At 41.7% G+C, this 12,863-nt stretch overlaps 2 protein-coding genes across 10 annotated transcripts in view; one reads left to right on the top strand and one right to left on the bottom strand.

Annotated features, from left to right (window-relative positions):
* The window catches only part of MAP2K4 (mitogen-activated protein kinase kinase 4), a 68,199-nt gene extending 66,021 nt beyond the window's left edge, over window positions 1–2,178 (bottom strand). For 2 of the 7 annotated variants that reach the window (XM_039321986.1, XM_039321987.1), the window contains exon 1: window positions 1,642–2,031. In XM_039321986.1, coding sequence (XP_039177920.1) covers window positions 1,642–1,723 — 82 coding nt within the window. In that variant the 5' untranslated portion in view covers window positions 1,724–2,031. Of the gene's footprint in view, window positions 1–697; window positions 851–1,641; window positions 2,033–2,159 lie in introns of those variants that run through there. The other 5 variants (XM_039321993.1, XM_039321991.1, XM_039321992.1 and 2 more) reach the window with 5 other exon arrangements.
* Window positions 2,142–12,549, top strand: TMEM220 (transmembrane protein 220). Of its 3 annotated transcripts, none has more exons than XM_039321996.1 (6): window positions 2,142–2,273; window positions 8,323–8,352; window positions 9,312–9,372; window positions 10,400–10,523; window positions 11,545–11,604; window positions 12,012–12,549. In XM_039321996.1, the coding sequence occupies exons 1-6, from the start codon at window positions 2,166–2,168 to the stop codon at window positions 12,142–12,144; spliced, it is 516 nt and encodes a 171-aa protein (XP_039177930.1). In that variant the 5' UTR covers window positions 2,142–2,165; the 3' UTR covers window positions 12,145–12,549. The 3 variants fall into 3 exon arrangements, with proteins under 3 accessions (XP_039177930.1, XP_039177928.1, XP_039177931.1); XM_039321994.1 differs by lacking the exon at window positions 2,142–2,273 and adding an exon at window positions 6,862–7,122; XM_039321997.1 differs by lacking the exon at window positions 2,142–2,273 and adding an exon at window positions 7,234–7,570.
* Window positions 12,550–12,863: the final 314 nt, after the last annotated feature.

The following is a 12,863-nucleotide window of genomic DNA, read 5'->3' as shown; positions in this document are numbered from 1 at the left end:
GACAGGTCTTGGACTGACCTAGGAGGTCCTACAGAGACGCCCAGCAGTGGCTATCACTTCAAGGGGCCTGAGGGTCTACAGCTAGGCAGGTCAACCAGGTCACAAAGCAACAGAAGCCCTGGCCTGACGAGCCCGGTGGGCAAGCAAGCAGGCCAGGCATCGGGGCACAGTCCTTGGAAGACACCAGGGCACAATAGAGAGAATAGGCTCACGCCTCCCTCCAGTCAGGGGACTTATGCCAGTAACCCACAGCTAAGAAGGTCACAGAGAGCAAAGAAATCTCCAAGTACCTAGAAGACTACATAACATTGCTGGCAAGGCAAAGGCCAGTAAACAGTGGGAGCACTGGGGAGCAAAATGTTATATAAAATAAATGTTGTATGTTGGTAGTAGTTTTAGCCCGGGGGAAAGGGGTGTTATGTCCCGAGCCTTTGCAAACGGCTCGGGCGTTTGCAGGCAGTCCCGGGCAGGTGCAAAGCTGCCCGGGACCAGACAGGCTGTCGCCAGCGCCGTGCGCATGCGCGGGTGCTGGCGCGGGAAAAGTAACCCATTTACCCGGGAGTTGCCTATATAAGGGGCTGCGAGGCGTTTGGGCTGAGCCGAAGCCATCTTCCTGTAGGCTGAACGCTGAATAAAAGAACCTGAGGACTCCAGCTGCTTCTCGTGTCTGTTTTCCCGCCAAGGACGCAACACTTACCGTACCTACTTTCGAATTTCTTAAGGGAACGCCTCACAACTTTATTCATTTCGCCTCTTAAAGCTACATCACCGCTTCCTCCATGACTCCACACAAACACGCCTTACTACGGTATCTAGTGAGCTTTATACTCTACACCTCATCGAAGACCTGCTGTAACCCTTTCCCTTACACACTTCACACATACCGTATATACCTCACAGCAACAAGCCCTCACATAGGCGGCTAGGTTTGTTCTGTCGCTGTATTCACACGTCCCGTCTTCTACACCGGGTTCTAGTTCTCTCCGGGGATTAAGCTCCCCGAATTTATCTCGCGGGGTGCATTAAAAGCTCCACTTCCCACATTGCCGGAAATTACCCACCTAGCCTCACACATCAATTTATTTCAGAGGTCAGATTTTCTGGGTGATCATCAGCTTTCGACTAGGACTGTTTTTTTTTTTTTACACGCATATTTATAGACACGCTCCCCTCCCCTCCTCCCAGTACCGTACACACGTACTAGTTCGTACATTCCCTCGTTCTCGTGGTCCTTAAACTCCTCTCGCCTTGCATCTCTTTAACACTGTTCACCCCCCCCAACCCGTTTCGTCTTCCTGCATGCACACCACACCCCCTCCCCCCGAAATTCACACTCTGTAAAGCTTGGGGGGGTGTCTTCTCGGATTCGCCAGAGAAGAACTCAGCCTCCACCTCCTCCTGCCCGGGACGCGCTTCTAGGCCTATCATCCTCCAGAGAGGCCTGGTCCTCCTTTGCCCAGCTCTGGCGCTCCCTCCTGTCCCTACAGGCAGGCAAGCAAGCAAGCAAGCAGGCGAGCAAGCGAGCGAGCGAGCGTGCTGCCCGTCCAAGGCGAAGGCCGGGGGTGGAGTGGGGGTGGGGTGGAAGCGCGGCCTATAGAGCCTCTGGATTGTCGCTCGGAGCCCGGGTTGCCGCTCCCTTACCCTGCATGCTGCTGACTGTCGTCTGCGCCGCCTGCGACCCGGGGCCGGAGCCAGAGCCGGGACCAGGGCTAGGAGCCGCCATTGTACAGCGCGCCAGACGCGGAGGGAGGGAGAGAGATGGACGGACGGCGGGAGGGAAGGAGGCTGCAATGCAGCAGAAGCAGCGCAGCGGACCGACCCCCTCCCCGTCCCGCGCGCCCGCCCCCGGCTCCTCGCGCGTGCCCGCCTCGGCCCCAGGCAACTGGCGGGACACCCAGAGAGTCCCGACTCGGGACGACAGGCGCCAGCCTCCCGGGCCCCGACCGACCCGAACCGCCGCCGCTCCTCTCCTCTCCGCGCTGTTGGGGCTCCGTTTTCCTCCGTCGCTCCCTCCCCCCTCCGCGGCACAAGTATAACCCCTCCCAGGCAGCGGGCGGAACGGATGATGCCTCTGAGTCCTTCGCCCAAACAGAAGAGCCAAGAAGGAAGGACGGAGGAAAGGGAAGGAGCCGTGCGGTGCGCGCAAGTTCGCAGCTTACCCTGGCATGTCGGCGCTCCCCTTCAAGTGGGAGCGCCTTAGAGAGACCCTGGAGAGGTGGGAGACTGCAAAGCGAAAGGGTTGGTTAGAGAAAGAGGCCGGCTGTTCTCGAAATGTAAGGGCTCTGCTTCAAACCTGCCTCTTAACTAGGAGCGGGTTGCCATTGAAGGCATAAACTTCTCTGCCTCGCCTCGTCTTTAAATTGCAACGCTTGGGTATAGAAAACGGTTTAAGCGTTGTTTAAGCCGGACGGCATGAAGAGGAGGATGGAAGATCATTACTTGACAGAATCTGTAATTAGATCTCTAGAGATCCAGAGAACATAATCAGCTCCGGTTCTGCAGGAATCGAGCCTGTGAATTATCCTGTCTTGCCTTAATTAAAGGTCCTGCGCTTCGAATAGGATATTACACTGGGAAATGTATACTGGTGAACAAAGTGTTTTAAGGAACCTTATTTGGTTATCAGCTTCTTCAGTGTTGATATTTACAACGTTGTAATGAACATGGTGTTCTTTCAAAAAACGATGTATACTGTACACTACTTGTCCACCTGGGGGCTCAAGATTACAAATATCAAATCAGTTACAGTACAAGCATTCTTATAACTTAAAATGGAACCTTAAAGCATTAGAACACAAAACAATTGTAATAAATACTTTAAAATATTTATAAAAATAGGTATTTGTTTAAAACTCTATCATTCAAACCCCCTCAAAAGACAGATTAAAATGGGATTAAAGAGGAAGGTTTAAACACTTCCTGAAAGGCCAATGAGAGTATAAAAGGCTTCTTTTGAAGGAAGTTTTTCTAGCTTTTGGCCTTGTATTGTAAACTTATTGCCCACTGTATTCCCAACATATGCAATCTTTCAAGTAGGTATTTTTATTATTTTCCAATGAATAGATACATGCATTTACCCTATTGAAGAAATATTTGGATTTATTTACAGGTAGTCCTCAAGTTAACAACAACTGAACCAACAAAAGTATGTGTTAAGTGAGATATTTGTTAAATGAGTTTTGCCCCATTTTACAACCTTTCTTGCCACAGTTGTTAATCTGCAGTTAAAATAGTAACATAGTTGTTAAGTGAATCTGGCTTCTCCATTGACTTTGCTTGTCAGGTCACAAAAGAGGATCACGTGACCCAGGGACACTGCAACTCATAATTATGAACCAGTTGCCAAGTATTGAGTTTTGATCACATGATCATGGGGATGTAGCAACAGTTATAAGTGTGAAAAATGATCATAAGTCACTTTTTTCAGTGCTATTATAAATTTGAATGGTCACTAAGCATACTGTTGTAAGTCGAAGATTACCTCACTTAGCCAGCCTGGGGTTGTGAGATATAATAACCTCACCCAGTGGTTTCATATAAATGTTGATTAGGAGAAGGAGTGTTGGAACCTCAAAAAGAAGGGATTTGGGGAGCAACTCATTCAGCACCAACTGGAATCAGTCCTGAAGAAGGAAGAGAACCATGGAAAAGTAATGCCCAGTTGTCAACCCCTGGAGCCAGTTCAGAAGGATATGGTCAGCTAATTGAAAGCCACTGAAAGATCATGGAGCACAACGAGTGCACAATGGAATAGGTGAAAGATCTTGGAGTACATTGCACCTGAATGCATCAACAATACAACCAAGGTTGTCTCCGTACTGAAATCTCACTGAAATTCTCATCCAGGGTTCTCAGCAACTACAGTCTCAACAACCTTCCCTAAAAAAGGAGGATTGGAGATGGGGCAGTACTTACCTAAAACCCTTTGGATGCAACTGCAGCCTCTTGAGAAAGGGATGTGCCATCATCTCTTTAGAAGGGCAGAGGTATTGCCCTCTCCCTCAAAGAGGCTAAAACCATGGCATGGACCGTGGCAGAGAGGTGGTTGAACTAACAGCACCCAGAACACTAGTCATTTCCTCAGGAATTACCAAGTCCAATTCATCCTAAATAGGATCACAAGCCCAAGCCCTCAACATCTTAGTCTTGACTGCCCTATCAAAATTCACGTTATAGTAGATCCAATCAATTTTATCTGTCAAATAATAGTAGCATTCCTCATAGCAGTCTTGCAGGTGGTACTGTGGCCCATGCCTATTCAGTGTGGACTGGCTTACCCTAAATATCATGCTGGGCTCTTTTTCATGTTTGATTGAACTCAGTGATTATTCCAAGAGCACTCCAGGCATTCCTTCTGATGCTTCATCTCTCAGACTCAATAAACCAATGTGTGCCTGGGATTGGTGCACAGGGAGAGACCACCTGCCCATTCCAGTAGTGATTATGGTCTCAGCCGAATTGCCACTAGATTTTGAAGGAAAGCCAGGAGGAACCACATAAGGTCCATCAGTCACCTGGGGTACAGGTGGGCCAGTCAAACAGGCCCTATCTCCCTGTGGGGGAATGGTAACATCAGTAAGCTAGACTACAATCAGAGAGGTATCGATCTATGACAATAGACTGATTAATGATCTCTACTATCAGAGCATGTTGCAACTGCTATGAGATAAAACCAGATCTAATATATGACACCTTCATCTATATATCTGGAGGTTTATTATTATTATCATGGTTGGTCACACAATCCAGATTTTAGGCTGGATTTGGTATTTTTATCCACCTATTAAGTACTTTCCAAGGATCTGAGATAGGCAGATGTTATTAGACAAGGTTAACGATATTGTTGCAGAATGTAAGCTGTTTTAAGTAAAACTGCCTTTTGAAATTGACAGATAGAGATTCTGACAATGTTGATGTTGTTCAGGTTGTGCTCCTGATGTTTTGGAATTACATTCAAGGGGTACTATCTTTGCTTTCTTTTGCTACTTCTATTTGCAGGTCTTTGTATTTTGTGGTTTTCTCCAGTTTTTTGTCTTCTGTTCTGTTGTCTTTAGGTACTGCAACATCTGCTATCCAGACTTTTTTGTCAACAAGCGTTAAGTCTGGGATGTTGTGTGGCAGATGCTTGTTTGTTTAAATTCTACGAAGTCCAAAACTACTTTAGCTTCTTCATTTTCTATTTTGTCTATGCTGTGGCCCCATCAGTTATTGTTCGCAGGCAAATGGTATTTGTTGCAAATATTCCAATGCATTATTGATGCTACTTTGTCATGCCATGGTTTACAGTCAGTCTTTGCATTTTTCTTGCGGCAGATAACTAGGTGCTCCACTTTTTCAGCTTCTTTGCAAAGACAGAATTTGCTTGCATTTGCTGTTGCTTGCTCTCCTTTTAATTCTGACTTTCTATGCATTTGTTCTTAAGGCTTGGTCTTGTACATCCAGAATTAACCCCACTATATCTTTCTTCAACTTTCCTGCTCTTAGCCATTGCCAGGCCTTATTGATATCTGCTTTGCCTGGTTGGTTGTTTTTTTTTGTATCAGCCATATAATACTTTGCCTTGCCATAGCTCTTTTCTATCTTCATTTTGTCTTTCTTTCAGGCCAGTTTATTCTCTTTGGTATTTGTGACAGATAAGCAACTTTTCTTCCAATAGTCCTGCAGTAGTTGGTCCTGGTTGTTCAGCCAACATCCAAATACTTCCTTGGTCCTTGTTGATCTTGTGATGATCGACCGGGCAACAAGTCTGGTATAGGTTTCTATAAGTTACGTCTCACCATATTGTTTGTGAGCAAGACACTCTTTGTCTGGCTTCTCTGATGAGACATGTCCAGTATGGTTGAACTTCTGGCATAAATCTCATAGCCCAGGTTAGTTTCCTGAAGGTTGTCACCAGCACAGTAGACGGATAGGCCTAGGAAATAAGATGTTGGCGTATTATACCGTCTCTCAAAAGATACAACTAGCATCTTGTTAGTGTTTGTCCAAACTCCATTGCATAAATTTCTAACTGGCAACTCTGTTTTGGGCCTTTGGTGCGAAACATTATCTTACAACTAAATGCATAATTAAAATCAAGTTTATGGGTTCATTATTAAGCATGTGATGCATGCAGGAATAGATTTAAATCCATTTTTTTATTTTGTATTTCTGAACTGCCCATCTCTCTCAAAAAGGGAGGGGTTGTTTAAATAAATGTAACAAATACATGAATTACTTTTTTATCAATTGTCTTCAACCATTCATTAGATTTTGAATTCCTACCTAACAACATATTGGGAGATGCTACACTGGAGAAATCAGTATGTACATTTTTTTAAATTTAGTGAAAAACTCAAGAGGACAAGACTTTAAAAATGAATTTAGAAGAATAGAGGAAGATCTTTAATTATATGTTTGTACCAAACTCACATTACCCACATTACCAACAATCTACTGAAGCCAGAACTGCAGAAATCTTAATGACAAATAATTCATTGCAATATAAATAACAAATAAAACACTTCTACAATAAATCAAAGAGATGTTTCAGTCATAATGTTCAATGTTTCCTCATAGTCCTTCCTTACGATTTTATTGGCAGCTCATTTGGTGCTTTAAAAAAAAAATGGTTTCAAAGAAACAGTTGATAGATATCCTTCAATCTTGACAACGAAAGTCGAGGTCGTGCCCACTTGAAAAGGAAGAAGTAGTCAACTAGAGACCTGGCTTCCTTCCATCAGTGATCAAGTCCTGACTGTTTATTTACAAACTGAAGATGCAAAGTCGCATCTCCAAATTGGCTGCGTATCAGTAACAAGCTGTTACAGCTCCCGTACTATATACTTTACTTGCCCCACATCTCGCGAGCCCACTAAAAAGAAGACAAGAGGCGGGTTCCCGGTTCCTTTGCTGGGACGTCCTCCTGGCAGCTCGTCGGCGTGGGAAAAATGGGTGGGCTTTGAAAGAAAGTGACGCCTAGGCCGCGTATACCCAGCGGGGCGGGCTGGGAAAGGCAAGCCGTAATTCCGGGCAATGGAGGCTGACTGTTTTTCTTTGCCTCCTGTCCCGGGCCCCAGCCGGCTATGGAGGCTCAGCAACTTGATCATGGCCGTCTTCTTCGCGCTGGCTGGAGCCGTTCAGGTCTGGTTGGGCTGGCTGAGTATTTGTGTTGAGAGGGACAAAGAGTGCACAGGAGCTGGGTAGGATAATCTCCGGAATAGCGCAGGTCAGAACTCTAGTAGCCGAGGGGCTGAACCTGGAAAGGTCAGGAGTTGGGGAAAGACTTGGGTAATGGGGTCGCAAGAAAAGACAAAGCTCCTCCTTCCCTCGATCCTCTACTTACTCCCAACTAGAGCGGTAGGAAGAGACGGGAGCGAAAACTCCAGAGAAGGCTTCGCCAGAGAAGCAACTTTAAAAGCGTAAACAGTCCAGACTTCCTACTCCTGGTCACTCTTGGAAGCCTCGCGCGTCCCTGTAGTTTTCTTAGCTTCGATAGGAAAGTGGTTTGCCAAGGTCTTGTTCTGGGGTATTTTTCGATGTGCCGGTCTATTCTGCAACCTTGGACTTTCCCATGACCTTACCTGCTCAGGTAAGGGTCGCCCCCCATTTATCCAGCTGACAATACCATTGTTCTGCCTTTTTTTTTTTTTTTTTTTTGCAGAATTAGCTTCATTTCCTGTCCGATCCAAGAGCAAGGCTGGAATGGCCCCAAAGCAAAACTTTCCTCTTTAATCCAACACTTAAGATGTGTAAAAGCTGTTATGCTTCTCACTCATTACCTTAGTGATGGATCAAGTGGCCAATGGACATATTAATGGAGGATGGGGGAGCTCTTTTCTGTCTAGTGTGGAATAAGCCTCTTTTGCCACCATTCTGCTATTTTATCCCTATCCACAATTTGGCAAGTGAAAAAACACCAACAGTATTTGGTGTGTATTCTTGCTTAAGAAACTATATGGAAAGGTCGTGGTCACCAAGTTTCAAGCACAACTTGAAGGTGATTTGATGTTGCTTTTTAAAATGAATACTACAGACTGGGATAGAGCCACAATTGAGTTGGCATCAGTTAGGTTTGTCATAGGATGCACACAGTTTGACTCTGCACATCAGAAGAGGAGCCCCACTCTTAGATGTTTGCAATTTCTTAATATTCTTTATGTAGTTTTCAAGAAATAACATTTGCTCATGATCTTTATCAATGAGAAAAGATTCCTAGTAAGTCGTCCACATATTGAGCAAGGAAAACTGACAGTGATTTATGGTTTACCTTGAAGGATTTCGATTTTATGTGCTATTCAATATCAGAGCCTATAGCAATGAGTTTTGCTTTCTTTGTTACAGATCAATGACCCGGATCCTGGACTCTGGATAGTGAGTATGTGTGTGTGTGTGTGTGTGTGTATTTGTTCTTTGCTATGCTAACATTATGTCCTAACATTTTACTGGGGTGGTACATTTTTTATCCCACCTTTATTAAGGTGCTTATTAGACCAGAGGGTGGTTTTGTTGAGATCAGCCATGACTGATTATATACTGCCACCTGCTGCATATAGAATAAATACAAAACTGGACCTAAAAGCAATTAATGATGGCATCTGGGGAGAGGAACTTAAATTGCAGAAGATGATTTTTCAGTTACTGAAGTTTCAAATTAAGTGCATGCTACTAGTAAGTAAATATATTTTATGTACTAACAAAGGCTGCTATACACAAATGAGCAAAATGTGGTCCTATTGTGGCTTTGCACATAAGAACTGCACTTTTACTGCCATTGCTGAACAGTTTTCAAAGCTAACCCTTTGTACAGCAGCCTAATTTTGAGCTTCCTTAAGAGTTCACAGCTGGCATACTGTATCTGCTTCTAATAGTGCAAATACTACAAAATGAACTTCAATTACTAATAACAAAACTGAAGGTAACACATAAATTACAGTTTAGGTGTTCTCCTGTGTGCAGCTTACTTCCCCACATAGACTGATTGTTTCCCAAGCAGACAAAACATTCATAAGAAAGAATAATTTCACCTGCAATCATCACATTCAGCTTGATAGGTCTGTTTGCTTTGATGGTGGGTGGCTTCTTTGGCCATTCTTTTCCTTTTGTGAAATGTCAGTGGTTCAAAAAGCCTCTGCATAATTGAGCTTTTTTACCCTTCTAAGGTCTTTCTACCTTAGACAATAAGCAACAAAGCTTACAGCTTTCCTATCTCTCCTGGGGATTCAATCTTGGGACTTGTTTATTTATCTAGTCATTGGAATTGAACACTTCCATTTTCCTTTTTTCTATCTTCATTTATTTACAAAATATATATTAATATATCTCACTTTTAGATTGTGTACTCTGTGCCAGCATGCCTTGCACTGATAGTCAGCCTTAATCCACCAATCACAGGTATAGTATTATTGGGCAAAATAGATCATTCTTCCAACTACTGATAGACTCTGGCTACTCACCTCTTCTATGCTTTTTGATAATTTAGAAACAAGTTTTAGTGCCCCATCCAGAAACTGAACATTCTTCACTACGTTCTTAAACCATGAATTTGGGGGTGATTGTAAAAAACTACTAGACAATTTACTGAACATTGAAATCGTACAGTTTTTTGGTAAATGCTTTTTGGAATATGGTTGATAGTTACAATTATATTTAACCCAAATCCTTTTTTCAAAAAAAGTTCCCCACAATTGTGATATCGGAAACTGTAGTCGGACACAGAGAGGGGAAGCTTAGGTGTTAAATCACCACAGGTTTTCATCTTAACCGATTTAGAATTGGGATATGGGATTATTGTGAGAATAAAAGCAGAAATGAGAATATAATATATATCAATTCTTTGATTGAAAAGGCGGCACGTGAATGTGACATTTTAATAATCCTTAGATATGCCTAGCATTCTATTTCTTTCACATTAACTTGAACTCTATAATGTATAAACTCATATGTTATTTTGCTTCTCTATTAAGGTAGTTTGTTGTATTCTATACATATGCTTGCATATATTTTTGTTAGTACTGTTCAGAGTCAATTGAAATCTGTCTCTCATATTCTCTTCTGCTCTTCTTACTCCTTTTGGAATGAAATAGTACTAGTACTGACTAATTTCCTTGAGATGTCATACTATATGTTCATTTCCCTATGTGTTTTCTGTATCTAATGTGGCCTGTTAGCTGCCTTCTCTCTCTCTTCAGTATCTCCTACATTTTTAATTTTGGAAATACAAGTGTTTTAGATATTTCAGCCTGCATGAAAAATGCCTCTTCTTGTTCAGTGACTTGATTATAAGCAGTAAATCCCAAATCTAAAGAGTTTTCTCTCTACAATTGTTGTTTAAAGGCTTTTGAAGAGATTGACCAAGAAAAATGAATTCAATGTGCAAATTCCATTGTGATTTGTACAAATAATTCACCACATTTTCCAGATAACATTATGTGGAGGAGTATATCAGATCTACATTCGGCTGCTTGTGTTGTGGGTTCTGCTGTGTTGGGATATTCCTTGGTTACTACTGCTCAAAATAACATCTTGCATGAGGAAGAAGGCAGGTCAGTAACGAGATCTTTTCTGCATTAATTCAATATTATTAAGCCATGATGGTTCAGTAGTTAGAATGCAGTACTGCAGGCTACTTCTGCTGATTGCCAGCTGGCTGCCAGCAGTTTGGCTGTTCGAGTCTCTCCAGCTCAAGGTTGACTCAGCCTTCCATCCTTCTGAGGTCGGTAAAATGAGGACCCAGACTGTTGGGGCAATAGGCTGACTCTATAAACTGCTTAGAGAGGGCTGTAAAGCACTATGGAGTGGTATATAAGTCTAAGTGCTATTACTATTATTGTATTTTCATGATCATCATACTTCTCATCCTTAACATTTGTTAGATCCTCAAGCTACCCTAGATCTAAGGGATTAAAATGATTTAAAGCTTTGAAGTCCCTAGAACAAATTCCTCACACACATGATATATTTTTATGTGCCAAGAAAATCAATAGAAAGAAATCCTAGAAGATTTTATCCTGAAATCTGAGATTACTAACACCTGATACAAAGTATTGGGATATGGTCTGATTTTTTTTAATGGTGCACACATACCGTATATTTTTTTGGGTTCTTCTGTAGTCACTATTTAATTTTGTATGTTTAAATAGAATGAGATATTTTAACCTGAAGATGTTGAAGGTAGCCAGACTACAACCAATCTTATTACAATTGATGTATATATGTTTTAATGTAAGAATGTATGGCATTCTTGGATAGTGCCCAAGTCAAGTAAAATGTTTATATCTCTTGACTAAAATGGAAGTACTGTAACTTGCATTCCCTAATCAAACTCTGAGATTGATGGGGTTGTGTTAATACTCCCAACTAATTAAAATATGGCAAATAAATTTTCCTCAAGTAGTATTTTTTTATTTCTTAAACTGCCAGTATATGCTTTCAGTAAGTATGTGCTTGTTCAGTACTAACATAATTAATGCTATTGTAACTATAAGCAAAGACTTTCTTTGCATATAGTTTATTTTGTGGGATCAATTTTGTGTAACTTACATAGTTGTCTTTGATTAAAAACAGGGAGTTATTTGGTCTGGTGATTGTTACTGCCTGGATGAGCCTTTGTCGTAATTCAGCCAAGTGAGTCTTTTAACTTGTCAATTCCAGCTTAGTAATACATAGAAAACTTGTTCCTACCCTGACAAATATATTATACTCCTGTGCCAAGGATGTCTGACTTTTGCAATCTTGTTATAGTTGGAGATTAAGTTCTTTTAAAGAGAAAAGCAAGTTATTTTGTCCTTGGTATATATATTTAGCACAGAGAAGCAATTTTACTCAAGTAGTTGAGTGGGGAGACTGGAGTTCTAGTTTAGTGGAAGAGTTGCCAGTCCCAATTGAGGACTATTTGTATAACTTCTTTATTGGTTCCAGAAATCATGTCAATGTACTTTTACAAAACCAAGAATAATTCATATTTCTGAGTTCCTGTTTATTGGGTTGAATTAGATTAGATTTCAGCAAAATCTCTGCCTGTTTCTTTCCAGAAATTCCCTGGGTGGATTTCACTTGATCATTGCAATTTTCCTCTGCCTTTTTCCTTTTGTTATGTGGTTATACATCTACGTGAATACAGAAATGCGAGCATCATGGCCATCTCACTGTAAAACTGTAATTTAAAATAATGGAAAGCATCAAGAATTCCATGACTTCAGAGGTTGCTTCTTTACTGATGCCAAATGAACAGGAACCACAAATAAGGCTAATTATTTCCCATGAAGACCAGTTTATCTAAAGTGCTCCTAAAGACTGAATATTCGAAGATAACTGAAAACTAAATTCTGTGGATTATGACCTTTGTTTTCAACTGCATTAAAGCTAGTTGGTTCATAATTTCCATTTTATTGTGTGGTCGACACACGCAAGAGGTTGGACTGAATAAATCAAAGTGTCTCTGTGGAAGATGCCTATAGTTTGAGCTTCAGGCTGAAGCATAGGCTGAAGCCAGACAACATCAGTGGAAGAACTGTTGTATATGTTGTATATATTTATGAAATGTAAATAAATATATTAATTTGATATGGATGTATCCGGTGTCTCTGAAATTCCATCCATGCTTCTGTACATACATCTGCACTATTCAGACGATTAACATACAATTCTTAATCCATAACCATGTCATATTCCATGTAATAAGGTATAAATTAAAATTTGGAGAAGCATTCAGTGTAGTGCTAGGCTCATTTCTTTAAATTATTCTTCACAAAAGCTGTTTTAAAGCCTAAGTGTTTTATAGCGGGCCACAATATCTGGACTATACATATTTGGATAACTATGAGATTGCAATAGAGCTAGAAAAACACTTTGGCCTTTTGGAGCCCAGATATAGTGATCCTAAT

The sequence above is a fragment of the Crotalus tigris genome, unplaced genomic scaffold (genome assembly GCF_016545835.1).
Source record: "Crotalus tigris isolate CLP2741 ecotype Arizona unplaced genomic scaffold, ASM1654583v1 scf7180000023830.6690815, whole genome shotgun sequence".
NCBI lineage: Eukaryota > Metazoa > Chordata > Lepidosauria > Squamata > Viperidae > Crotalus > Crotalus tigris.
The sequence above is the reverse complement of the archived record's forward strand: the minus strand, read 5'-3'. Positions and strand labels throughout refer to the sequence as shown.

Coding starts and splice junctions, on each gene's coding strand:
- TMEM220 (XM_039321996.1), top strand. CDS start 2,166: ATGTCGGCGCTCCCCTTCAAGTGGGAGCGCCTTAGAGAGACCCTGGAG. Junction 2,274..8,322: donor AGGCCGGCTGTTCTCGAAAT/GTAAGGGCTCTG, acceptor TCTTTGTTACAG/ATCAATGACCCGGATCCTGG. Junction 10,524..11,544: donor TTGCATGAGGAAGAAGGCAG/GTCAGTAACGAG, acceptor GATTAAAAACAG/GGAGTTATTTGGTCTGGTGA.